This window comes from Pagrus pagrus, assembly GCF_965226575.1.
Source record: "Pagrus pagrus genome assembly, chromosome: 12".
NCBI classification, from domain to species: domain Eukaryota; kingdom Metazoa; phylum Chordata; class Actinopteri; order Spariformes; family Sparidae; genus Pagrus; species Pagrus pagrus.
In genome coordinates this window covers 4,676,236-4,702,473 of record NC_140196.1, presented here as the reverse complement: position 1 = coordinate 4,702,473, position 26,238 = coordinate 4,676,236, and the positions used below count along the sequence as shown (strand labels likewise).

At 44.2% G+C, this 26,238-nt stretch overlaps 1 protein-coding gene across 2 annotated transcripts in view; it reads right to left on the bottom strand.

Moving 5' to 3' along the window:
• LOC311266740 (neuropilin-1a-like) overlaps positions 1–26,238 on the bottom strand; it is an 86,034-nt gene that overhangs the window by 38,272 nt on the left and 21,524 nt on the right. For both annotated transcript variants that reach the window (XM_084369261.1, XM_084369262.1), the window contains exons 3-5: positions 21,716–21,897; positions 12,004–12,231; positions 5,707–5,877 (exon numbers count right to left, since the gene is read on the bottom strand). In XM_084369261.1, coding sequence (XP_084225387.1) covers positions 5,707–5,877; positions 12,004–12,231; positions 21,716–21,897 — 581 coding nt within the window. The remainder of the gene's footprint in view (positions 1–5,706; positions 5,878–12,003; positions 12,232–21,715; positions 21,898–26,238) is intronic.

The following is a 26,238-nucleotide window of genomic DNA, read 5'->3' as shown; positions in this document are numbered from 1 at the left end:
AGAAGGACCAGGGTCGTAGAAGAAAACGTAGAAGAGTTTAAAGTTATAAATCTAAAGGCTCATTTTGTTTCTGACTGAGGCAGAAAAACAAAGCGAGCATTGTGATTAAAGTGTCACCCAGACGTTGTAAAGTCTGTCCCGGCTCCCTGCTGAGCGCTCACTCACGGTGGTAAAGAAGTCGTTTCAAACAGCATTTTAGAGGCAGATCGTCTCTATATACACTTAAACATGCAGATATTTGAGTCTGAAACCCACCGAAAACTGCAAAAGTGTCACTGAATGTCATCAGATTTCAGTAAAAGCAGCTGTGTTGTTTGTTTCTCGCGGCTCACTGTACATCTACGTTCTGACGTCTGGCTGATGCTTTTTCTCAAACTTCTACTCTATCATGACACTGTATAGTTATTATCTTCATAATCAGTTTATCTACAGATTTTCTTACAATTCAGGTCATGAATTATTGTCAAAAAGTTGTGAAAAATGCCCATTATGGCCTCTTAGAGCCCAGGCTGACGTCCTAATATGCCTTTTTTTCAGCCCGTTCTCACTCCTCACTCTTGATGAGCTCTGAGCTTCAAAGTTTGACGTCGTAGTGTCGTAACCTTTAGCGCCACTGAGGTTGTTGTGGTAATTCAGCCGGTCATTAACTTAACGGACTTTTCATCCAGAGACCAGAGTTCATGTCCTGTTTTTTGAGTAAGAGTTAAGAGGGAATAACGTAATGTGAACGTGAGTGATGTCACGTGACATGAGCTTCGTTATTTTAATCCAAAGAATGATCTTTTTGCATAATCGCGACCGTTTGGCAACGTTACTATTCAAAGCATTCAGCTTTATTTTGATAGTCTAACCAGAAGTTGCATATAACATATCGTTGCTAACTTGACCGCAGAGCGCTTCACGTCCAAAACAGACACAAGAGGGTTTTATTTGAGGCTGAAGCTCACTGAACAAAGAGTACGTGTTGTTTTTTTTCTGACCAACAGTCCAAAAGCTCAAGATAAATGAATTAGCAATGATATAAAACAGAGTAAAGTAGCACATCTTCACATCAGAGAGGCCGACAGAATTAATGAATCAATGAATGACTTGAAAGATTATCCAGAACTAATCATTTAATGCTTTTAGTCTTCATGATTAGCAGAACAAATGCACTACGATTGTACCTTAGTGTTTTTAAGTGTTCATAAACTACACAAAAACCCTCACAGGCACATATCTCTGCTGGTGTCGTGTCAATTCAGCTCTAAACTAGCCGATTCCCACTTTTTTCTGACTAAAGGTTTCACTCCTTCGTGGAAACTGCAATCCTCTGGCCTCCTGGAACCATTTGCACTGTTTGGACCAACACTAAGTACACGTCTGTATCTCTGAGACGACAGTGTCCACGCTGTAACAGCAGGGGACCCTGGGGAAGGAAGAGGGAGGTGGAACAAAAGGAAACGTGTGTGTTTGTGTTTGTGTGTGTGTTTGCGTGTGTGTGCCTGTGTGTGTGTGTGTGTGTGTGGGAGGCCTGTCTGGAGACGCCAGGTCTGCCAGACTGACACAAACACACTTAGTTCATTCCAAGTTCCACAAATAAATTAGGGAGAAAGTCTTGCTTGCGACACTGCGGAGAGCTTGTTTTGTTTTTTTCGGAGCTTATCAACAATATTTGTTAACTTGACAATTTTCAAGACCCAAATCCTCCAATTCAGAGATTTTCCCAGAGGATTCGTGCCAGAAACTGCATCTAACTGCAGCTGAACAATGAGAAAAGTAAAACAGAGCTGAATACCAGCGAGCTGAAGCATCGGTTTGTCTAAATTCCCGTTCTTTTTCTGTTTCCTGGCTTCATCCTACTCTCTAAGAAAAAAAACTCTTTCTCTCATTGCTATTCATGAGACCACCTCCATGTCTCCCTCACAGCAGGCACGATGAACAAACTTCAACCCCGGGGTAGATGGAAGCGAGCTCTCCAATCAAAACGGACGAAAAAGGACATAAAACTGACGCCCCCACTGATCGTTCGGCTGATCAAAGGCCCGGCTGGAGGCCGTGCGACGACGGTGACGGCCGGGACGGAGTGAGAGAAAAACCCTACGTTCACTCCAGGACGTCATTTGTTTGATTCCTCCCGGGCTGTTCGCAAAGATCCCGTCTGAATAAAAGTTTCTTGGTTGTTTATAGCAGATGTTTCGACCCGTTTTGTCAGGTTTCCCCCTCCAGCACTGTCAGATGAACTAAACCGCCATCAACACCACACATAATTTTCCCAAATGTGTTTATTTGAATGGATTTTAAATGGCTGATTTAAGCAGAATGGTTTTTATTAAACTGAACCGATGTTTGTTGGTCGGCTGCTGCTGGAGCGACCGAACTTACACATTTAACAACAACTTTTAGCTAAATGTTTTCACCACTCAGCTGTTTCATTAGGCCATTTATCAGTTACTTTTAGCAAAACTACTTATTTCAACGGTTTAGCATTAGCCTACTTCAGCTAGGTGTACCTGTTTCATCCATTTAACCAAGAGTTTAAGCTAATTACCCTATTTCAACAGTTTAAGGCTACTTTTAGCAAACGTTTTCTTTTAAAAAAACTTTTATACTATCCTTTTTAGCGGTTTCAATTACTTATTTATCAGTTTTCGCCAACCAGCCAACTGTTAAACATTACATTAGCGGCTTGTTTCAAACATTTAGCCGACCCATTACGCCGACCCTGCTCTTAGCAACTGTTTATCCATTACATTTAGCTTTAACGTTAAATTTCAACCACTTTTTCATCACTTAGTGAACTTATCAGTGGCAGACCTCTAGGCTATCTGTTAGCCTACTTTCAGGCCTATTTGCAACCATTTAGCCATTAGCTTACTATCTGCTAGTTGAACTGTTGAGCATTAATTGAGCCATCTAACCATATTTTAGCTTACTAGGGTTTAAACTATTTATCCATTACATTTAGCAAACAATTTTGACTTATTTACTGATTAAACAAAAGATTTAGCATTTAGCATTTAGCTATTTAATTGTTTAGACTTATCTGTTAGCTCACTAACGATGTATTCTCAATTGCAACAAGTGGTGTCCAGGTGGCTTATTATGTGGGTATGTTTTCCTAATAAAAAAAACCATGTACCCCCCACGCAGCTGCTAAAGTAGCCAACCCCGCGGGGGCACGAGTACCTCTGGCTGTGAGTCACTGGTTTCTGGCCACCAGAGCTGCTGTAAAACTTGGAGTAAAGACAAAGTGATTTGGTTCAGCGAGAGGACTTAATTCAATCTGCTGAGTTTAGCTGGGGGTCTGTAGGCAAAGTAATTGTGTGTGTGCGTGTGTGTGTGTGTGTGTGTTATTTAAGCTAATATAATTAGAGCTTTGTTTAACACCAGTGCTGCAGCCATCCCAGTGAGGAGGGACAGATTTATCTCACACACATACAGCGCAGACATAAGGAGGCCTACGTGTAGACTACATCCATATATCATCAGCTTGTCATGAACGCTCACCATCAACATCAGACACACACATAAAAACACACACACGCACACACACACATACATACACACCCCAACAACACCCACATGTTCTGCCCGTGGCAAAGACAAACAAGAAAACCGTAAAAAAAAGGGAAAATAATTACTTTGACCCCTCCGGTGAAATGTCTAGTCTGCATGTGTGATTCATAATCATTTTCTGGCACGCTGCATTGTGTGGCGATTACATGATGTAGCGCTGAATTTAACGCAGAAATACCTCCCACATGTTCGCAGTTAAAGGTAGAAGAGCTTTACAATTTGCTTCCCCTGACTTGGATTTAAATACCAATCAGATGTGCATCTTAACTGGATATCTGAGCCTCAATTTGTAAGCAAAAATGGACGAGAAGTCCTTAAATTGGTCAGAAAATCAACTTAATCCACTCATGTAGATCATTTGATATTAATGAAAAGCACCTAAACATCCACCGTCAGTAACTGGATATGATAACTGGACATATTTATGCATTTTTAGTGTGTTTATCTTGTGTACCACATTTTTTCTTTGCCATAAATCAATGCGGTTTTAAATTCAAAGCAATTATTGAACCTTTTCCCAGACCGCTGTGTGCATCAGGGACATGTAAATCCTTCAGACGAGGACTAAAGTTGACCCAAACAAAAAGATCCGTACACAGTCAGCTGATTTTATGTCTTTAAAAATATCACTTTCGACCAGTAAAGCTCCTCCCACGTCGGCCACCGTGGGACCTTACATAAACTCACCTCTGCAGAAACTCACATTCCTGAACAGGGGGTGACCGGGGTCGAGGTTACAAGAGTGCAAGAACCATACGGGGCCAAAATACCTTAAATCTCTGCAGACATTCCTACACTGACCATCATCTGACGCAGGCGGACTCAAGAAAAACACAACTGGATCTATATCCGAGCTTGAGAAACGCGTGATAATATCCTGATGTGTGAAATCGGCCCGATGTTTTTGTTCAGCGAGAGGAGATAAGAGTCAAAAAGTAGGTCGAATGAAAGATGGAAAATATAATCTGTGTTTTTATCAGAACTGGATTCTACAAAGTTACACAGCTGTGAGATAAGATTGAATTTATACTGTCGTGAGTCGAACTCAGATCCTGGTTCTGATATTTAAAGTTCAGGCAGAATCAAAGAGGAGCTGCAAACACTTCCTGCATGCAGCTGATGGTTTCAATTACAGAAATACATCTGATATCAGACCGACAGGATGGATTAACCAGACGTGACGCCCCTGTCATCCAGCAAACAAGAGCAGCGGTCTACAACTGGAGGATCAGGACCCCCCAAGGAGAGCTTTAAGATAAATCTGAGATGATTGACAATTTAGGAAAGTGGGAGACATACTCTCTCAATCTCTCTAATTTCTTCAGATCCATTTAAATTGAACGGCTATTCTTGAATCGATGACTTGTTTCAGTCGTCATGAAGCACTGATGTGAGTTCTGGATGTTTTTTTTGACGAGACCAGATTTGCAAGATGTCAACCGTGGCATGATCTGTCAGACGAAACTCCTCCGTAGAGCGTATACCTCAGTTAGGCCCGTCAGTCCCCTTCAATCCAATCAAGCCTAATCCAGTGTCAAATAAAACATATTCAGATCCACTAGATCCAGCACTGGATTTATTCCCCGTCAAGATCTTTAATTTAACTCCCTGAGAAATAAACGAAAATGTACCAAAGGTTAACGTGGTATATTCTGGGCAAAGACACATCCTTCATCCAATAATTAATAGTTAGTAATTTAAGCCACAACATGATCTTTTCTTCACCCTGACCAGGTGAGTTTTGTGCCTAAACTCAACCAGACCGTTCACACGACGTTACACAACATGAAACTGAAACTCAAACCTAAAGAAACTTAAAGTTTCAACATATCTCGGCTGTTTTTTTCTCTGACTTAAATCAGAAACAGTCACTTTTTTCTCTTTACTGCTATTCATCCCTAAAGGAGAAACTTCTGCTCCTCCTAGATGGAGGTCAAAGGTCAGAGATCACACTCCTACAGCTGAAAGACACATCTTCAACACTTCATGTTCACTCTGAGGGGTTATCAACAGTATGTGGGACAATCTAGACTTGTTTTCTTCATATCAAGACACAAAAACATCCAGAAAATGAACTCTGCTTCCTGCTAACACCAGATGACACGTCTCCCCTCCTCCCCCCCTCCCATCACTCCCCCAGCTGCTCACCCTCATCCTCGTGGCCCGGGGGGAGGCTCCTCTCGCGGATGGTGTAGTTGGCGGAGAATCCCTCTTTGGCGATGGCGCTGTCGGTGGTGATGGTCATGGACAGGATGCCGGTGTAGGAGATCACACGGCCCGGGGACGTCTGGCCACAGTAGCGTCCAATGTGGGGTCCCACTGGAAGGGAGGAGGGGGGGAGGAGATGAGGGAGGATGAAAGGAAGCATAGAGAAGTAGCGAAGAGACAAAGGGAGCGAGGGATGGGGCAGAGGAGGTGAAGGAAAAAAAGGGAGAACGTCAGCTTCATCGCTCGTCAGCAGCAGAGCGCTTTTGTAATTCACTCTGTCCTCTTCCGCCCTCGCCGTCCCGGGAAATGTTTCGGCAAGAAGCTCGAGACTTTCTGAGATATTCTCAAATCTAAAAATCTGATTTTGATTTTAAAAACATCCCCCAAAAAGTTAAAATTCACTTCAGCTTCAGCTCCGATTTTTCCTCACCTCTCGTGAGTGATGTGGCACCTTTGAGACGGGAATAAAGGTGAGGTGTCAGGTGGCAGAAACACTCATTTTCACAGCACATCGCACTGACACTTATTATCCCAACTCGATCTATATAAAGTCACATCAGGGTGCATCCAGGAGCTGCAGGGCAGGTGTGAGACAGGTATGTTTTGTCATCCTGTAACCTCACGTTCACAGCTTTGAGCCCAGGTTGTTAAATCAAGATGAAGACCTCGCTGACATCATTATCACACCGATGTTGTGTTATTATATCTGGAATAAACGGGAGGACTTGGTTCTGGGATTATCACCGTGGAGGAGTGCGGATGAGGCGTGAAGAAACACATTTTCAAGCCTCACAGAGGAGCTTTTATTGGCAGGAAATACGGTTATTCAAATTTATTTTATCAAATGAGAAGAGAGACTTCACGTTCTGTCGTCCACGAGTCATAAAACTCAGGAGCAAGACGAGCAGACCTTCAGACGTTCGCTCCTGGTTTCACATATCATCATTACGTTCCAGTCGCAGAGCTAAGAGAGAGATTAATCCCCGGCAGGCTTAGGGAAAAACCCAAAAGGTGGTTTGTAGTCCGGTACTACAACTAACTGTGACCTCACTGCTAAGACGTACAGTATGATTGAATCAACGCCTCTATGCGTACTTGCCAACTCTCCTAATGTTCCCAGGAGACCTCTGTTTTTCATTACCCTCCCCCGGTCACACTTTTTATTTTCCCCTTTTGAGTTATCACAACCTGTTTTCTTTCACTGTGAGACACGTAGTCGTGCGATCAGAGCGAGACGAGGCACCAAACCAACAAGTATAAAGCCGAGCCAAGTGGTAAATAAGTACTGATATCAACTGAAAAACTGTCAGGGGATATAAATACAGGCGCCTTCTATAGGAAAGCATTACAACGGTTGTATTTTGCGTTTTAACAGACAAATACTGTCTCCGTGCTATCGTTCATTTGTTAGAGAGGCTTTTACCTTTCTAGAGACAGGTACAGAGAGGACGGGGAGTCCTCAGTGATGTATCACAAACACTCTACGGAGAATAAGAGTTGTTACCGTCAGGATGGAGGTGCAGAGTAACACCCTGACATCATTTATACCTTCCAGTGTTGCTCCGTTAATCACATCCTGGTGATATGAGGTGTGTGTGACTGTTATATACATATATACAAGATCCTTTGTTTGAGGTCTTAAGGTCGGCAGGCGTTCCTTCATGACCGGGTCAACAAAAACTGAACATAACAGACATAAAAAACTAGATTTTCAGACAGAGCGGTGTTTTAAAGTTGCCGCTGAGTGTACATATCTTAATTTATCTCTTATATCTCCTTTTCTTGCCTCTGGGGCACATTTTCCAGTTCTGAATGCACAATGGACCCGTCTGTGATGACTAAGCTCGTAAAAGGAAGCGACAAAACCGAAGTGTATCAATCGAATTAGATGTTCCCAATTTTTCTCTGAAAAATTCTTGGAAATTAAGGAATCAATGAACCAAAAATAATCAAGCGGCCGCGCCATCAGTGGCACTTTACGTCATGTCCTGTCGCTCCGACCTAGAAAATCTAATCTGCATGACGGATGAATGAAGCTAATAATAATAATAATAATAATGGTTTTAAATGTGGACGCTGAGCTTTGACTGAGACTGAGACGGACAGAGAAAAAGTCTTTGAGGATCCTGAAAACATCTTCAAAAGTGTGACACACATCGTCCACCGAGCGTCTGGGTCTTTAGAGATTTATCTTCGAGATGCTCGTCTCGGTGATAAAAACATGAGAGGCTGAAATCGAGGCTCACATCTCCCTGTAACGACACGATTTCCTTATATGCAGCACACACAGCGACAGACTGCCTCATGTCTCAACACCGCGAGCGCTGACGTCGCTGCCTGCCCACAGTTTTTTTGCTGGCCATTTCATCCTGTCCTTATCTGTGAGAAACAATGCCAGGCTTGTGGTGCCTCCTGTTTCGTAGAGATACAGTATCTAGCAGCCTCTCGGGGTGGTGGGGGGGGGGGGCTCGAGAGGAGCGAACGCTCGGTTTGAGAGTGAAGTCATAAATGTTGAGACTTTCTCCTTCAGCTCGGAGGCAAAATAACACGAGGCCGTCGTGTTGGAATGCTGATCTTTGGTAATCTGCTGAGATTATGTTTATCAGTTACAGTTTAAAGCGCGGTCGATAATCTGTGACGGATTAAGATTCGAGGTTATTTCAGCCTTATCGGCGGTGGTGTGAAATGGTTTTGCTCTCGATGTGGTCGGCTATAAATTTCGAAAAAAAAACCCTTCAGGCAATATGTCTGCATTTACATTTATTTAGGAAACGGTCGTATCTATGTAACGAACGAGCAGAAGGAGATTCAATCCCGGCGTTGCGACATTATAAACAATCAGTGTGTAAACAAAAGGGAGATAAAGCTTAATAGCTTTCTTGTTTCTGGGGCTTTAAACCTCGTCTCATAACGTTCACAGCACCGTAACAACTGTAAGATAACTCAGTCTGAGCTTTGAGGAGTGAAACGTGGCTGAAATAAAACTCATAATATTAATGTTATATGAGGTAACACATGTTAAAGGAAGAGTTCAACCAAAAACTCTTGGGGACTTCCATGTGAAGCCGTTTCATGTTTCATTACAGTTATTTTCTACATTTTAAAACAAGTCCCCGTCTACTTCAGCTGGAGAGAGCTCCAGAAACCTCACCTGACTTTCCATCAGCACAGGGGCAAAGGGGGGATTATGACCATTTTGTGTCGAACTACTAGTGAATTAGAGCGAGAGCATAATTCATGTATAACAACTTCTTATTATCAATCATCATTAATCAGGAGGTTATTGAGAGAAAACTCAGAGTCAATGCCCTCCGAGTTGAAGCATTTGGTCATGCAGAATAAGACATTAATGAGCTAATATGCTGCTAACAAGCATTGTTACAGTCATATGTGTCCTTCAGTATAAAGTGTTAAAAAGAAAGAAAGATGATGTTCTGAAGGAGTCAAAAATCTCCATTTAGCCAGTTTAAAACGCATCATTTTCCATTTTCAGATACATTTTCTAACGACAATAAAAGCCACATTTGATTTGATTCTTCTCTGAAGAGCGACTCCAAACATAACGAGCTCTACATGTTTGTTCGTCTGATTTATTCCCACCAGGAGAAAAAAAACAACAACCCCTCTCCCTTTGATGAACAGATTTACAGCTCTCAGAGGGAGAGAGAGAGAGAAAACAACAGTGCATGATGGGAAATGTTTGGTTGTTCACACTGCGAGCGCGTTTGATGGGATGAAAAAACTACATCCTGGTCTTCACCCCGCTGCAGACGTGCTTTTGTTATCTGCACTGACACACGTGTTCGCTCAGCAAACACAGGGATACAGTGTAGTACGGCATCACACACACACACACACACACCTGACTGCACACACACAGACACACACACACAGATCATTTGACAGGAACAGCCCTGGCATGTTATGTATGCTGGCACGGCTTTAAAGTGTATGTCACTGTCTGTATACCTGTGCCAGTCTTTGTGTCCCTCGTGTTCCCATGCCAGTCTCCTCCCTGGCAGTAGCCAGGCGAAGCTTTTGGGCAACAGCGGCGAGTATTGTGGGCATCCTGGCAGCCTTACTCAGGCCTGTCCAAGGTATGTAGCTCTCACCATTATCTGCACACTGTACGGCTAATTAGGCAACAATGGGAGCTGAGGAACGCCGTCCAAAACGAAGGGGACGGAGTGTGAACAGAGGGGGTAGAGCAGGATGCGTCGCCGTCGCTCATTTTCAAAATGTGGCTGGTGAGGGAACAATGAGCAAGCTGTGACGGAGGCTCTGCCGGTACATCCAGCCTCCTCCGTGTGTGCACAGGAGGATGAGCTTCAAGTAAAAAGTCTGACATTAACGCAGCAGAGCTTCATGAGTGTTATCTCCTGTAGGCTGTTGTGTGTCGAAGGACTATTTGACATTTAGGGAAAGTGTGTTTATTCTCCTTCCTGGCTTTTTTGTTGGGTGAAGCTCACTGGTTGCTTGCTTCATAGCTTCACACAGAGAGAGTAGTATCAATCTTTTCATCTTCCTCTTAGCAAGGAAGCTAATAATAATCAGTAGTAATCACCTTGTTTTGTGGAGGATTTCTTCTCTGTGAGAAGTTGGAAGCTGTTTTAAAGGTCTTTTGTTTGGCAGAGTTTTGAGAAAAAATCTGCATGTTTGATGTGACACAGGTTTCATTTTCTTGTCAAGTCAAGCTACATTTATTCTGAAAATCAGTCATGTTTCAAAATCAATCCTTGTGTTTTCACACCACCTGTAAAACACATTATATTGGACTGTATTTGGAGGAGGGGACGGTGGTACTCAGGTGAGACGGCTGCCAAGCAAGAGACCACCACGACTGGGTAACTTCAGAGACCTGTCAGGTCTTTTAACAGCTGTCTTCAGGGCAACAATACTAGTTATTTTAAAGGAGACATCAGGACTTTTTGCTGCTGTGAGACGTCAGAACGACTAAACCAAGTATTTTAAGCCAAAACGTGATCTTTGCCTGATGCTTACCAAGTGTTTTTAGTGCCTAATCCTAGTAAAATATAAAATTTACTGTTTTTCTGACACTGTAAGTTCCTGCAAAACTGGGATATGTTGAGATTTTATGTTTTTTTACATTTCAATTTTCAATTTTATGCTGTGACAACACTGTGCTTATGGTCTAGTTCGGTTTAGGCATAAAAATCACCTAGTGAGAGTCAGAAAAAGATAATGTTTTGGCTTAAAATAACCGGTTTAGTTACCAGAAAGACGGCTGCAAAATGTCCTGACATCTTGCTAAAAAACACCAACACTGGTCTCCTAATTTGCAGCCACTGTCAGTTAAATTCCTGCGACAGAGAAAGTGTATTAACCCTTTTGTAAAGGAGAAATTATGACTATAAAAACAAAAAACTGTCGATGCCAGACTCTTAATTGATATGATCAAATGTCTTAATGCACCCTGTTTGAGGACTGATCCTGTTGTTGCTGATGTGTGCACAAAAAGTTGTCTCTACAACAACAGAACAAGTGGAAACGCGCCTCCCTCCCCGCTCTCCCTACATTCCCCTCCTACATCCCACGTCTCGCCTTTATCAATCTATTTTTCGCCTCGGCTTTCTCCTTCGCCTCCATCGCTCAATCCGAGCTGGTCCCACCTGCAGGGAAGCCATCCATCCTTTGTTCTCGTGCCTCCTCCTCCCCTTCACCTCCACACGTCTCTGTCTGCGTCTGTCTGTTTTCTGTCAACATCTGCAGGGGAGACGCTGTCCCCAGCACGTCTCATCCTTCTCTTCTTCTCTGCTGCTTTGTGCTTCAGCGTTTCTATCCACATCCCGTTTCTTTCCCCCCAGTTCTCACCCCTCCACCTGTGGAGAGGCGGTCCTATTGTTTCTCCTTCAGATCTTTCACCTTCAGCTTTTTTTCTGTCTGACATGCCTCGCTCTGTATTGGTAGTGCATCCATCTTCATGGCTTATTTTTGAGAAAAAAGGACCAAAAGATGCTTCAGAAATGTAAATTTAGCCGGTAAATATACGTCTTTGCACGTTTCATAGTGTGTTTTGACCTGGTTTTGTATCTTTTTACCTCAGATATATAAATTTGTTCCTTCGTCAGGGTCGCACACTTTGAGAAGGTCTTGAAAGTTCATTAAAAAATACACATGCTCAAGTTGATTCCAGCTTTCTTCTTTCGAGACTTCACTACAAATATTTCCTGCACAAGTCAACTTGAACTCGTGTTTTAGCCAAACCCCTCTGCTCACCTGCTGGGAAGCCGTCCCAGATCTCCAGCCAGTCGTATCGGCAGAGGGCGCCCGGCGGCGGCGTGGTGTCGGGCTCCAAGTCGAAGCTGTCGAACTCCACCATGATCTCGGACATCTTGGGGGCAAAGATCATGAAGGTGCATTCCAGGTTGTTGGGGTACTTCTCGGGGAAGCCCGGCGTCTTGATGACGCCTCTGGGAGCCGTAAAGTTCCTGGAACATTCTGGACCTGCGAGGGGAGACGGAGAGAGAGAGACGGTGCTGATGAGTTTTTAAAGTGTCAAGACGTGTTTGGACTGGGTGACGGATTCTCGCCCGGACCGAGGTGTGAACTCTGCGGGGTCAGGGATCGGACATTAGGTCCACAATGTAACTTTCAGTATGTTTTGCACTCTCTGCTTGTTACAAAATCAGCTGTTTGTGGTTGTTTAAAACAGAAAAAAAGGTTTTTCGATCAAACATTTCAAACATAGAAGACACAGAAGCTGATAGAAAATGATTCACAGGTTGGCCCCAATATATTAAAGGGGCATTATGTAGTTTTGGAGATGAAATTCAAATTCAACAACAATATTAATGAGGTAATAATACAAAATCAGATATATTTATCTTTTCCATAACAGAAAATAAGGTCCCAGAACACAGTTTGAAGCTAGAAAGGTGGCAGGGTCCGCCACATATAAGCAACGTCCTTTAAGACCAGTTTGTTTATTCAGCTTGTTTAGGCATAAAAATGATGTAATATGAAGATATTTCTCTCCTGATTAAAATTTCTTCCACAAAACTACACAATGCACCTTTAAAGAAACACGTGCGCCTCTTTAGGTTGATACCATCTTACTTTTTGACCTTTTTCTTACAGTTTTCTGCTACAAAAACGAGGACAAAGACATTTTTGAAATCCACACACAAACTGAACTGCCTTCGGTTTCCTGACCTTTCAGCCTGCCACACTTTTATAACTGTGACTTCACTGGAATGAAGACGTTATTAAACCGAGTCTTTGTGATTGTTAAAACTCAATTTTCCTCCTAAACAATGGGGGGATTCAGGGGAAAAGAAGTTCCCGGAGAGCGAGGGGACATTTAGCTTTTCCAGAATCACATGACACCACGCCGCTGCGTCCAGGCGGAGGGATCAGATATGCTTTGAAACAAATAAAATTATCCCAATGCATTCTTTAAGAACCAGATCCAAACATAACCTTTTGTTTTATTGACAAAACTCATGTCATCTCCATCCAATCAGACAGAACCGGGCCCCCCCCCTCCCATCGTCGGAGCCGTCTGTGTCTGTGTTGTGACTGTGGTGGCTGTTTCCAGACACTGAGAGGCTGTTTGCAGACTGACGATGGTCGACAAACAACAACGACGCACACAAACAGCTCGTAGACAAACACAACCCTATTAGCTCATTAGACACATCCAAATGCACACACATGCTACCCTACATAACCACCGGACCGTGACCTCCTAATTTGTATTCAGCGTAAAGTCAAATATCAGCGCTTTGTGGATTCACTGCGCGTTCAACTCAGGACTCGTGTTTCCTCTGAGGTATCTTAAAGATGCTCTTTGATGTATATTTGTTACGTACAGCGCTAATAATCTTTCATCTGCGACCACAAACCCACATAGAAAAGGTTACAAGAGTTCTGCTCGCTCGCTCGCTCGCACACAAACATCGTCTGCTGTTATCCGACACCCCTCCGACAATGATGTTTCATCTCTCGCACTCTCATTCATGCTTTTAGCACGTAACACCTTCGAGTGATAAAACCGTCGGCTGCGTTGTGTTTACATCTCTCCCTCTTTTATATTCATCTCAACACTTTTTGTTGCAGGAGTGTGATGTCGTGGTGCCGGATTATGAGAAAAGAGGGGCATTGTAGGTTCCCCGGAAAATCTTGTATGTAGGAAGTAGACTTTGATTTTAAAGGACGCATATTCTCACACAGCTTCTTCTCTTGGCTCTGAGTTTTTCCTGAGATGTGATAAAGTGTCTTTGCTCCTTGGCGTTCGGTCTGAATCTGCTTCGACGCTCCAGTAAAGAGGGTTGTTCGAGTCTTGCTTCCTGCGTTTGAGAAATATTTCTAAAATAAGACCCTTTCGATCAAATCAGAATCTCATTAAAGTCATTAACGTCCTGGTCTATTCCCGGTTAGACTTCTGCGACGCCCTCTACTATAATATAAGTCAAAGTTCATTACATCGCCTGCAGCTGGTACGAAATGCAGCAGCCAGATTTTATTACTGGTACAAGGAAATTTGATCATATCACTCTGGTTTCAGCCTTCGCTTCACTGGCTACTGGTTCAAGTTAGAATTGATTTTAAGATTTCATTGTTCATCTTCTCGTGCACTGATTCACTTAGCTGAAGAGCAAAGAGTGATTTGTTTTACTGACGGGCTCCAAAGCCGATTCAACAATCTCAGTCAGCTAAAAAAAATCACCAATAAGGGCCAACTAGTGCCAAAGATCCGAAAAAAACTACACCTATGCCAAGACATTGGCTGGCCTGGTGTGTCAGGGCCCTGAGGGACTCATTAAAAGGCGAGATGGCCCTCATCAATGCTTCATTTCACTAGAGATGCAGTTGCAGATGACGCTGCCAGTTGGAAGAAAGTCCAAAGATGTGTGATCCTTTTGTTCTATACAACACAAAACAGACAGTAGCACAAAAACCTCATCATTCCTCATAAGCATCACATGCTCCTCTTGAGAAAACCCACTAAGCAGTAACAACAGGTGACACAAACGTCTCCTGATGAAAAGTACAAACAGAACGGCGGCGAACGCGGCAGCTGTTGCGCGACCGTCGTTTTCCTGAACGCAAGCTGTTTTCTCCACACTCTCGACGCCGCTCAGGAAAAAAAAACCTCAGCGTCGGCTCGCATCAGTCAACTGGTCGTTCGCACCTCTCGTGTCATAAACTGACGCGAGGTTACGAGGCGGTGATGGAGCTCCGCGGGAGGACGCCCACACGAGGCGCGGACGAGGGTCAAGAGTCCCTCGGAGGCACGAGCTGTGTGTTTGTGCGTGTTGGGTCCAGATGTGACCTGCGTGTTATCTGAGCGTGCCTGTAAACATGAATCCACACACACACAGAAACACTAAGAGACACACACACACACACACACACACACACACACACACACACACACACACACACTCCAGTGGACCCCTCGCTGTTGACACAGGTGGTGTCATTAAAAGGGCGACATGATGAATGATGTGTAAGGGATGCGGCAGGCTTCGATCCTGCTCAGCTGGCACACTCTCTACTGTCTGTCTGTGTGTGTGTGTGTGTGTGTGTGTGTGTGTGTGTGTCAGATGTACAGATGGGTTGAGTACATTTATGCTTAATGAGAAATCTGTGCTGCTGGAGGTCTGTCAAGGTCAAAAATTACAAAATTATGTGATTTCTTGGGCAAAAATGTTCTTAAAGGCTCTTATATAGTCTACAAGAGCTGGACCTCACGGGCCACCGTAGCTTTTGAACCCGTCGCCAGCTAATTCTTCTCAGAGCGTTGTGGACGAGAGCGACAAAGCACCGTTTGATCCGAAGACAAGCAAGTAAACATCGAAGGAGTGGAATAAATGTCCGATTTCCTGCAAACCGCCGCATCAACAAAAGATAAAACAAACGTTGTCGTAAACCCAGAAAGCGTTTAGAAGCCACATAACTTCAACCAGGCTGCGCTTCAGCCAAACAAAGTGCATGAATTAGGAGTAAGGAAACAAAACAGGTCAAAGACGTGGTGAAGTCCTGAGTCCACACACACACAATGAAACATTTGTTCCTCGGCCTGTGGCTGAACCGGCCACCAAATCTGATTTTATCGCTAAAAGGTTGCAGACCCCGAAAAAAACGTCACTTTGTTGGTGGAGAGAAAATATTCTCTATGTTTAAACTTCTCTGTAACACAAAAAAACCCTCAAATGACCCTCATGAGGCAGAGTGTTAGCATAACTGAGTGTTTGAAAAGGTTGTGTTCACTGAGGTAGGAAGTAACAAAGTACAAGTACATCATGACTGTACTTAACTAGACTTTTTAGGTATCTGTACTTTACTTGAGTATTTCTTTTGACTTTCCCTCTCTACATCTGAACACAAATATCTGAACGTTCTCCTCCTCACATTTTCAAATCAGGCTCGTTACTTTAGTTTGATGCATTTGAGGATTATGGATTATTTTTACTTTGTGTTATCACACGCCGCCTTCCCAATATCACAAGACTGATTTCAACCTATCAGTGCACATCACGCACAGCAGACGAAATAAAGACGCTAGAAGATGTAAACAGACAGAGAGGGAGACTGGAGCGTGTCAGTGTCTCGTGTCTGCAGAGATTTTCTCATTTTCTCACTTTGTTGCTGTTCAGGACGCTTTACCAACACAAAATGTGGCTATTTGACGTCCTGGGAATGAGACTCAACTACTTTCTTACTTTTACTTGAGTAAAGAAGTATCCATACTTCTACCGGACTGAAGAATGTGCGTACCTTTGCCACCTCTGCTGTTTAAGCAGATCTTTTGCTGTGTCATGTCGCTGAGACCGACGTGTACTTTCCTCAAACATCACGGCACGTTGCTCTCATCTCTCATGAGCTCATTCTCTGTCCATTCATCTTTCTTCCTTTCATATTTTCAACATTTAAAAGTCTCACAAAGACAAAAATTCCCTTCGAAAGGAGCTAAAAAACAAGCCCCTGGTGTCATATGTGGCAGCTCGTTTGCATATCTGAGAGGCTCCGTTCAAAAAGGTTGCATACACTGTACTGTGTGTTCAAGCAGATCTGTTATTGTGTCATGTCACCGACACCAGCCTGCAGTCTCCTCAAACAACACGGTACATTGGGTTCATCTCTCATTGGCTCGCTCTCAGTCCATCCATCTCTTCCCTCCTCCCTTTCATCTGTGTTATCAACGACCCTTCAATCAACCGCCGTCCACTAAACCGCCGAGACATGTGTTTCTGGTTTGGAAACCTGCAATAAAGAGCAGAGAATCGGGGCAAATATAGTTCCAGGACGCTGACGAGGGCTCGCTCGGCTATCATTTATAAATGATACGTACTCTGTGGTCGGCGGAGGGTGGAGTTATGGTTGTGGTTATGAGAGGGAGGATGTGCCGGAGCTTTACAGCCCCGACGCTCATTAGGCTGAGATTTACCCGCTTCTGGAGAGCTCTGTGTTTAAGGCCTAACTGAGCTTGTCATCTGAACGACGGTTACGGCCTTTTTGTGGTGTTTTTGTGGAGTTTTCTCGTCGTAATGACAGAGAGAGGGAAGCAACAGGCGGACAAAAGGGAAGAGAGGTAAAGAAAGAGGGATGAAGCTACAGAAAGGTGTGTAGAGACGCGTCAAATCAAGCAGGACTCTTTAGATATTCAGTCTGTCTGACATGTATTAGAAGAAAAGTCGTAAAAAATGTGTTATTTTTAAATTCCCCTCACCACCAGAAATAAAGAGGACATGATATCAGGGTCATCAGTGGTTGCTATGACTCTGCTTACTGTCAACAACAGGTCATTTTTAGCGCTTCAACAAACAACCGAAGTCGTTGTGTTCCTGCTGGAAACTGTAGTGCTCTTCACTCTGCCTACGATACTCTCAGCCCGGGGTGAAGAGTTGAACTTAGCCCTTCTCACAATTACATTTCTACATTTTCAACCGTTAAATGATGTTTACCTTCTAGAGAGACAGGTAACTTCATTGTTTACTTTCACCTGGTTTCACAATGGCACCTTTCAGCCTCGTGTTAAGTCGATTTCCAGGGGAAAACCCCTGCGAGCTCAGAGCTAACCGGGCTCCAGGAGCGGGGCCAGCTAAGCTTAAATCGGGGTTAACCCAGTTCGGTGTGTGCCAAGATTGTGCCGGTGTGAACACCAAACTTCTCCCTGGAGCTAAGAAGGTTCTGATAAAGCTTTCAGCCCCGAGGCTAAGTGCAGCGAGAGAGGTCCTTGTTACTGTGTAGACTTGGTGAACTTGCAATTTGGCGGACTGAGATTAGTATCAGGAAATATATCTTGTTTAGTGCCATTAATGCCTTCCAGACAACACCTGGTCTGACTGACTGAACATAGAAACAGACAGTAGCAGACAAACATCTTGAAAAGGGCTGCAAGATACGATCAAGAAAATCATGTTGTAATTATAATAAAATAACATATATAAGTGTTTTACTGTAAAAATGAACATCAGATATCTAAAACTGAGTCGTTTTTTGTCAGATTGCGTCGCTCTCTGTCCTCAAGGTTCGTTATTTGATCCACTGTTAGATGCATAAAAATGCTCTGAGATCAAAGAACCAAAACAGAGAGATTCTGGTACCGCGGGGACGGAGAGGGCGGTCTCACCGCAGCGTACAGTCCGTTTGTAACCAGAGCAGCAGCTCCATTTAGCAGCCAGCTTCAATATGCTGCTCTGACTGTAATGGCTTTTAAATGCAGCGAGGAGGAAGGCAGCAACATGGCAGGGGGATTACCTGAGTGAGTACAAGTGCTGTTTTTAACTTGTTAGAGGGTGGAGGACCCATATTGAGGCCAACACACACACACACACACACACACACACACACACACACACACACACACACACACACACACATGCTCCCCCACACACATGCTGTCCTAGTTTCCGAGCCCCTCTATGCCAGAGCATCCATCTCATCTGCAGGTCACCCCTGTTGCCTCCAAGGACAAACAGCCCATTAGCTAAATGAGCCTGGGGTCCCGTGCACCTGTCTGCTGCACACACACACACACACACACACACACACACACACACACACACACAGAAAAACAGATACACACACTGAACTGCAAAGACACACAGATACAGGCACGTAGCAACAGAAGACAAACAGAAAACATGAGAATGACACGTACACAGATAAGAAATGGTCGATAATAAACACACAAACTCACACACATACACACACACGTATGCACACACACGTACACAGCCTGGTCTGAAGCGGTCGTCCTGCAGCTGAACAGAAGCCGGCAGTGAGGAGACAGCAGCCAGACGCGCTCGACAACAACAGGAAAAACTGTTGCTCTGACAAACACAAGCAGGGACAGCGGCAGCGTGCAGAGACACACAGACGTGACATGTACGCCTCGTTCACACCCTGCAGGTTCACACCAGCAGACCTGACAACATCAATGAATCAAACCGGCTCCTTTCATTCATCCACCAGCTGCACTGAGACAAGAAAGTCACAGCTGCGATGGACTCAGAGCACGTTTGAATCGTCTAAATGAAATATCTCAGGTTTCAGGTGGTCAGAACATAATCTCAGCGCAGCATCTGATCTCATCATGTGATCCTCATCAGCAGATTGATGGCAAATGTATCATTGTGTTTTTGTTACGTTAGAGCGAGCCTACAGGGCGGCGGGAGTCTGCCATGTTGCACGGCCATGTTCCCACAGAAGCCCAGAACGGACAAATGGACTTGGACTTGCTTTTCTACAGCGCTTTTCCAGTCTACTGACCGCTCAAAGCGCTCTGCAACACTCACCCCTTCACACACTGATGGCAGAGTCTCAGTATCGTGCTCAAGGATACTTCAACGTACCGCCAGAATCGAACCAGTGACCTTCCGATTATTGGACGACCTACTCGACCTCCTGAGCCGCAGCCGCCACAAACACTCAACACTGGCTCTGGAGAGGAGCTTTTTGAGGGTGAGATGATAGATGCGGCTTAATCCGACACCCTGGACTTTAAAATTGAAGATTGATGGATCATCCTTGTTCTATTAAAACCCCCCAAAAACTTTCCATTATAGGTGTCGACATCAAAAATAAATGATAGAAAGTTTTCCGGCTTGCTGACCCAGACTGTGCCATAAATCCCTGTGTGATCATTATATTAGCGATCAAAGCTCAAATATGAATCATCACACATCTATGCGGGAAATTATTTCTTTACGAAATCCCACCAGGAAAAATGTTCTTCTGCGCTGATAGTCTGCTGACCCACTTTGGAAGATTTATTACACTGACTTTCTAATAACATCCTGTCATTCATCAGTCACGGCTCCATTTGCACCCTGAAATTAAAGTCGATACCAGCAGATTTGAAGTATCAGAAGTAGGGCCGCGCTTTGTAGTTTAGAGAGAACAGACGGCAGAGCTGAGCTCCAGTGTGAATTGGGCCTCCTAACCCCTTCTCTCTCTTCTATTACTGCCTTACTTCTCATTTAAGTGCCACAAAAAGCACTTGCCTATCCATTTTTCATAATGTAATACAGCACTTTTCAACGTTCGGTCCACCTGGGGATAGTTATTTCAGGATTCCTGTGATTCTGTGAATGGTTATTGCTCTCAAGGGTGCAAACAAACCAAAAAAAAAAAAAGAAGAAGAGGAATCTCACGCACGTCCCTCTTTTTTTTAATCTGATTTATCTCCGGTCCCCATCGGTGGAAACTGAAGTGGTCACAGGAGACTTCGCCGTTTGGCAGCCACTCAAGCGGACCCCAGGAGGGAAGAGCAAATACAAATGTAGGACAAGGGAGCAAGGTTCCTTCCTCTACGCGCCGTGTTTATGTAGGTCTGCCCTGCTAGCATCCTGCCCCAGCTGGGACTCGCTGTCCCTCCCATGGAATTCTGGGTCTTTGAGTTTATATAACTCGCAGCTTAGAGGTCAGTGTACCAGAGGTTCAGCTCGGGCTGTTTGGATAACCTTGGACGAGAGTGTGGAAACAATTTCAATTCTATTCCCTGAGAGGTTATTTTAGGATGCAGGTCAGTGAGCTTCATCGAGCATCTGACAGAACAGATGCTGCTCTCGTGTGCAAAGAGTACGTAGCATGAAGAGTTTATAGACTTATCGCCTGAGATTTGGTTTTCATTTCTATCGGTTATGATAACACTGAGATCTAGAAAACATGAGAAAATGACTTCAACGATGTCCAGCAGCGAAAGAAACAGGCAGTCAGACGATCAAACAGGTTGTAAATCAGCCAAAGATTCAGCCTGATTATCTATCAGGTGCAGGACCCGGCCATGAACTGTCCATATTTAGTCTGTGTGATGACTTCACTCACATAACATCATCTGGTGGTGGTTATCACCTCGTCCTGAACACATTCCCACAGCTATGACAATCATTTCATAGTAGGCTAATGGACTTGCAATGCTGATCTCGCCTACCGAACCACCGACCTTCTGATAAAGCGGACGACCTGCTCTACCTTCTGAGCCACAGCTGCTCCATCGTTCAGCTCTGGAAACATGTCTGCCTTTGCTTTCACCTCCACATAAGCTCAGTTAGTTTACAACCCGTATGATCGCCTTGTGTTTCTTTCCTCGTTAGACATCTTTAAAGTTTTATGACACCCTTGAACAAAACTTCAGTGTGTTTGATTTGTTACTATCATCCCCTCCCGACACTGACCAGCCTGCCAGCCTCCTGCAACATGTTAAATAGCAAAAAAAAAGTATGTATTACACATTATTTTTCATCATGTGTAGGAAGGTGATTCACGACAGAGCAAACCTGTAGAAACCTGGCTGAACTTCAATTGAATATAAATTGGCTGTTTTCCAGGAGGCGATTCATCACATTCAGCGGAGCGTGTAGAAAACAGCAGCAGCTCCGCTTCTGTTCTGGTTTAGGCTCTTTAAGCTGATGCTGCTGTCCAATACAAGCAGCCACAACAATGGTTATATCATGAAAGCACAGTCCGGCACACACACCTGTCTTGAAGACCTCGTAGCGAACGGAGAATCCGGCCCCGTGCGTCTCGTAGTCGGAGACGAACTTGATGAGGAGCTGGCTGCCGCTGGAGATGATCGGAGACGGTGCGATCTTGCCGCAGAACTTTCCCAGCATGGGTGACACCTCGTCGCCGCCGTTGTAAACCTCCACGTAGTCGTACCTGAAGGTGGAGAGAAGAGATACAGATTTAGGTTCACGCTGTGGTAAGATGCCACAGACGGATGGGCCGATCTTTGAAGGAGCTCATAATTGATTTTTACATTAACTTGTCCCAGTGGATTATCGGGCGCTGTGGTTGTTTGTTCCCTCTACGGGTCTTTGCTTGAATGCACACAGCTGCTGAACATATGCACGAGGAACCGTTGTGTCTGAGCCCGTTCTATCTGTCCAGAAACTCTTTGACGCTATCAAAAAGTTAATTAGTTGTTCTGTGATTAGTGGGAATGCGATTTTAAAGAGGCAGTCCACTGATTGTACATGAGACAGTCGATTTGCCGCAGACGTTTAACAAAAAGCCGGCGTTTCAAACTGAAGATACAATCAAGTTGCATTATGGGAAGTGTAAGATCAAACAATTTAGAGCTTTACACACACCAGAGAATAGAAATTAGTGTATTTTAGCAGCTGTTGTTTCTCATTACTTAAGTCCCTTCACTCTAAAGAAATACAGCCTCAATCTTTCTTAATTTGAAGCTTAAGTTTTAAAGTTTGGTGCAAGTTAAACCGTGATTTAATTTGATTCCTTGTGGGTGCAACGCAGTCTTTGATACAAACTGCTATCGAGGCTAAAAACGCCTGTGAAACCACAAAAAAAGGAAGTCATATGTGTTTCATTTTCAAGCATGAGTGCTTCCTGATTTCGAGTGAATTGAGGCGTTTTCCTCAAATACCGATCTGGTCAGCTGATCCGCTTTGTTTGCAGTGTTTTGTCTCTAGAGTTGACGCTGCTGCCGGACCCTAAATCATAACAGCTGTCTCGAGTGAACGACGGGAGATTTCCACGTTGCAGCAGCAGCAAAATTTCAGCACTTCATTCACAGATACAGCAGCTGTGTAATGAATTATTTAGTGTACGCTGGGGAACGGCAATCCCTTCCTTTTCATCGGGAAAAAGTTCAATATCTAAAGTTGTATCATCCCAACAGGCTACTAGGGCTGCAACCAACCAACTGTTATCATTGTAGCTCGATCGGTGTATTATCTTCTTGATTAATTGATCATGTGGTCTATGAAATGGTGGAAAATCTTGATCAGTGTTTCCTACAGCCTGAGAAAACATCTTCAAATGTCTCGTTCTGTCCAAAAACCAAAAGATATTCAGTTTACTGTCATAGAGAGGTAAATAAAACAGAAAATATTAACATGTAAGAAGCTGGAATCAGAGAATTGTGACCGTTTTTGGTTAGAAAATGACTCAAACTGATAAATAGATCATCAAAATACTTGGAAATTGGTTTAATATTTGACAACTAATTGATCAGTTGTTGCAGCACTAGTGCAGACTGCAGTATAATCACAGTCACAGATAACTGTGATGTAAGGTACATGGAATATCTGCACATTCAGCGAAAGATACCTGACTACTCTGTATATCCACTGCTCTACATCTGAAGTGAATAATTAGCTCGAGTGCATGTTTTTTTTTTGCTTTTCGAGCTGATAAGAAAACATCAGCTCTGTCTCAGATATGTGCAGGGAAAAAGAAAAATCACAGCAGCTTTGGGAAAGTGCAGAGAGTTGGGACGAAGCATCAGACAGAAGCTGCTGTCTCTTGCATTGAGAGAAAGGAGGACAGGCAGCGAGCGAGGCAGCGACAGAAAATATGAACACCGGGCAGCGTGAAGCCCTGGGAGGCTCTGAGGATCCCACTGAGCGCACTGAGAGACTCCATCAGTCTCCGCTGTCTGCGCTGGACCTCCCACCGCCACCGCAGCACCTCATTCTTTACCAGCCCACACCCCTCTGTCCACCCACTGTCCGCTTCACAACAACTCAAGTGTGTGTACTGTGGAGGTGCAGGCTGTTTGTATGTGGCGTCTGCAGTATGTACTGTGTGTACGTTCTGCAAAGTATTCCCATTAATCGAAGTGCTTTGTGCACTATGTATGTATGTATGTGTCCCCCCCTCCTCTCCCTGTGCTGCACTAAAGCTGATTGAATCACAGCGTCTGTGGAGGATTCACATCAAACATGCGTGAGAAAGCATGTCGAGATTCAAGGTGAGTTCACGTCTAAAAATGGCCGATTAAATACGGGGTCCAAATATGAGCGGGCCTTAGCTAACACAGGAGGATAAAGCCTGATGGACCGTCGTGTCACGACTGTCATAAAAGACTCGCAACCTATTCAGCTCGTGACCCTTTTATAGCCTAGAAATGCTGACTCGTGCACAGGTTGCAGATGTCTTTGAGCTGAGCGGGTCAACAAACCCGGTCGCCTGGATATAATGTTTGCAGTCGACGTTTCTGAAAAACCACAGACACGTCCGAGGTTGACACCGGTACCAAACGTGGTATATCACGTCCACATTGCGTGCTTGTTAGCCACCTTTCACATCAGGAGGTGGAGGGGTCGATGGTGATAGCGGTGATGGTGATTTTTTATGTTCAATAATCATATAAAGTTAAAGTCACCGTCGAAGAAGAAACACAGAGACCGATTTTTTGCTGTGACAGCAGCCTCACAAACCAAAATGCATTGCAGCCGCCTGAAAGTGATTCTGGGAAATGTAGAAAATTACTCTCAAACAGCAGCTGACATGGCAGGCGGCAGGGATATTTCCTATTTATACACTTTAATAATGTTTTATCCACCGAAGAAACACAAAATATTTCCATTGGGTGAACATCGCAGACCCTTGATGAGTAAATATGTCCCAGTCAACCCTTACAGACTCCTTTTCCTGTAATAATAATTGCAATAGCCCTGCTGTCTGGACCTCTCCGATAGAAAACTAATCAAAAAATCAGACCCACTTCTCTGTAAGCTCTACTTATCGCTCCACTGTTTCTCCCCACAGACCGCTGAACTTGTTCAGGACTTTGCAAACCAGGTCGCACATGTCAGAAATGTTTGACACGGTTAAAATTAGACCGTAGAGATTCTCGACAGATCATCTGCGCTGACCATCAGACCTGACCCGGCCTCAGATTTCTCCTACGACTGTCAGGATGGGGAAAACCCGGTGGAAATCAATTCGATGTAGTCTGCGATACCTCGGACGTTAAGACCGTGGAGCAGCTTACATGGAGCATCAACATGTACTGCACATGGTGTCGAGAGCTCCACGCTTCAAGTCCACATTTCAAGATTTAATTTCACATCTGACAATCTTCTTGTTCGGACATTTGTCTTTTATTATCAGCACAATGTCTGAACGCACCGTGTGACTGTTTTGAGAAGAGCTATACAAATAAAAAGCACATGATACAGAACTTCTTATACGATATAACAACCCGACTTCCTCTCGCGGCCAGCTGTGGAAACAACTTCGAGGGACCTGAAGCTGAACAGGGTAAAAGTAGCACGACCTGAGTGCCCACATGAGCGGTGGTGTCCTTGAGCGAGACAGATAATCCATACCAGCTTTCTGGGGTCTCAGTGCTCAAGTCGAGGCCTGACCTCTGACCTCTTCGACAAGAGAACAGTGAGTTTTTTTCTGAGGAAGCCGGCTAGAATATCAAAATATTCCTTCAGCATGGCGGCTTGCTGATCTGCACTGGAAGCTCTCAGGTAAGAATGTGTGTCTAATGAGAGCCCCTCCCTGCAGGAATACACATTCAGCAGCAGGCCTTCTGACCTACCTAGATAAATAACCATCACATTTTTTGCTCCAGCTGTACCAGACGTATAGCGTTCCCACGCGGTGAGAAAACTTCATGAGCAGGTTTGACTTGAAGCTCAGACAGTCGGCTTATCTCAGACCGAAGGAATTCAGCAGTTGACCGCTGATTTTCCTCACGGCTAACGACGTTAGCCTGCAGACAGAAGGCCTGTGAGGTGGTGGTTTTTCAAAGGGTCTCTTCATGAGGTCGATGTGGGAAATTTGTTTTTCTCCTTCAAATCTCTGACAGACATCTTGATTTAAAAGGGTCTGGTCTATCTGCAGTGGGCACATGGGGAGCAGGTACAGACAGAGATAATGTGCATCACCATGTTGTCTCTCCCAAACCATTAGTGAGTGGCCTTAAGCTTCGAACTGGGGGGCAATTTTAAATAAGCAACGTCCACCGAGATCCATGCATTACTCCAAAGGACGGGTCCAATTCCTGGATCCGTCCCTTCATCCAGATCCGCTTTAAAAGTTAATGGGGTCTATTCTGGGCCGAGACTCATCCTCCATCCAAGTTTTGTGTAAATCTGTTTGGTAGTTTTTGTGTCAATCCTGCTGACAAACCAACAAACCCACAAACAAAAGGACACAGGTAAAAACACAACCTCCTTGGCGAGGTAAGTATATTTTTAAAAAGGCTTATTCCACACAATGTCATGTCCTTCAATC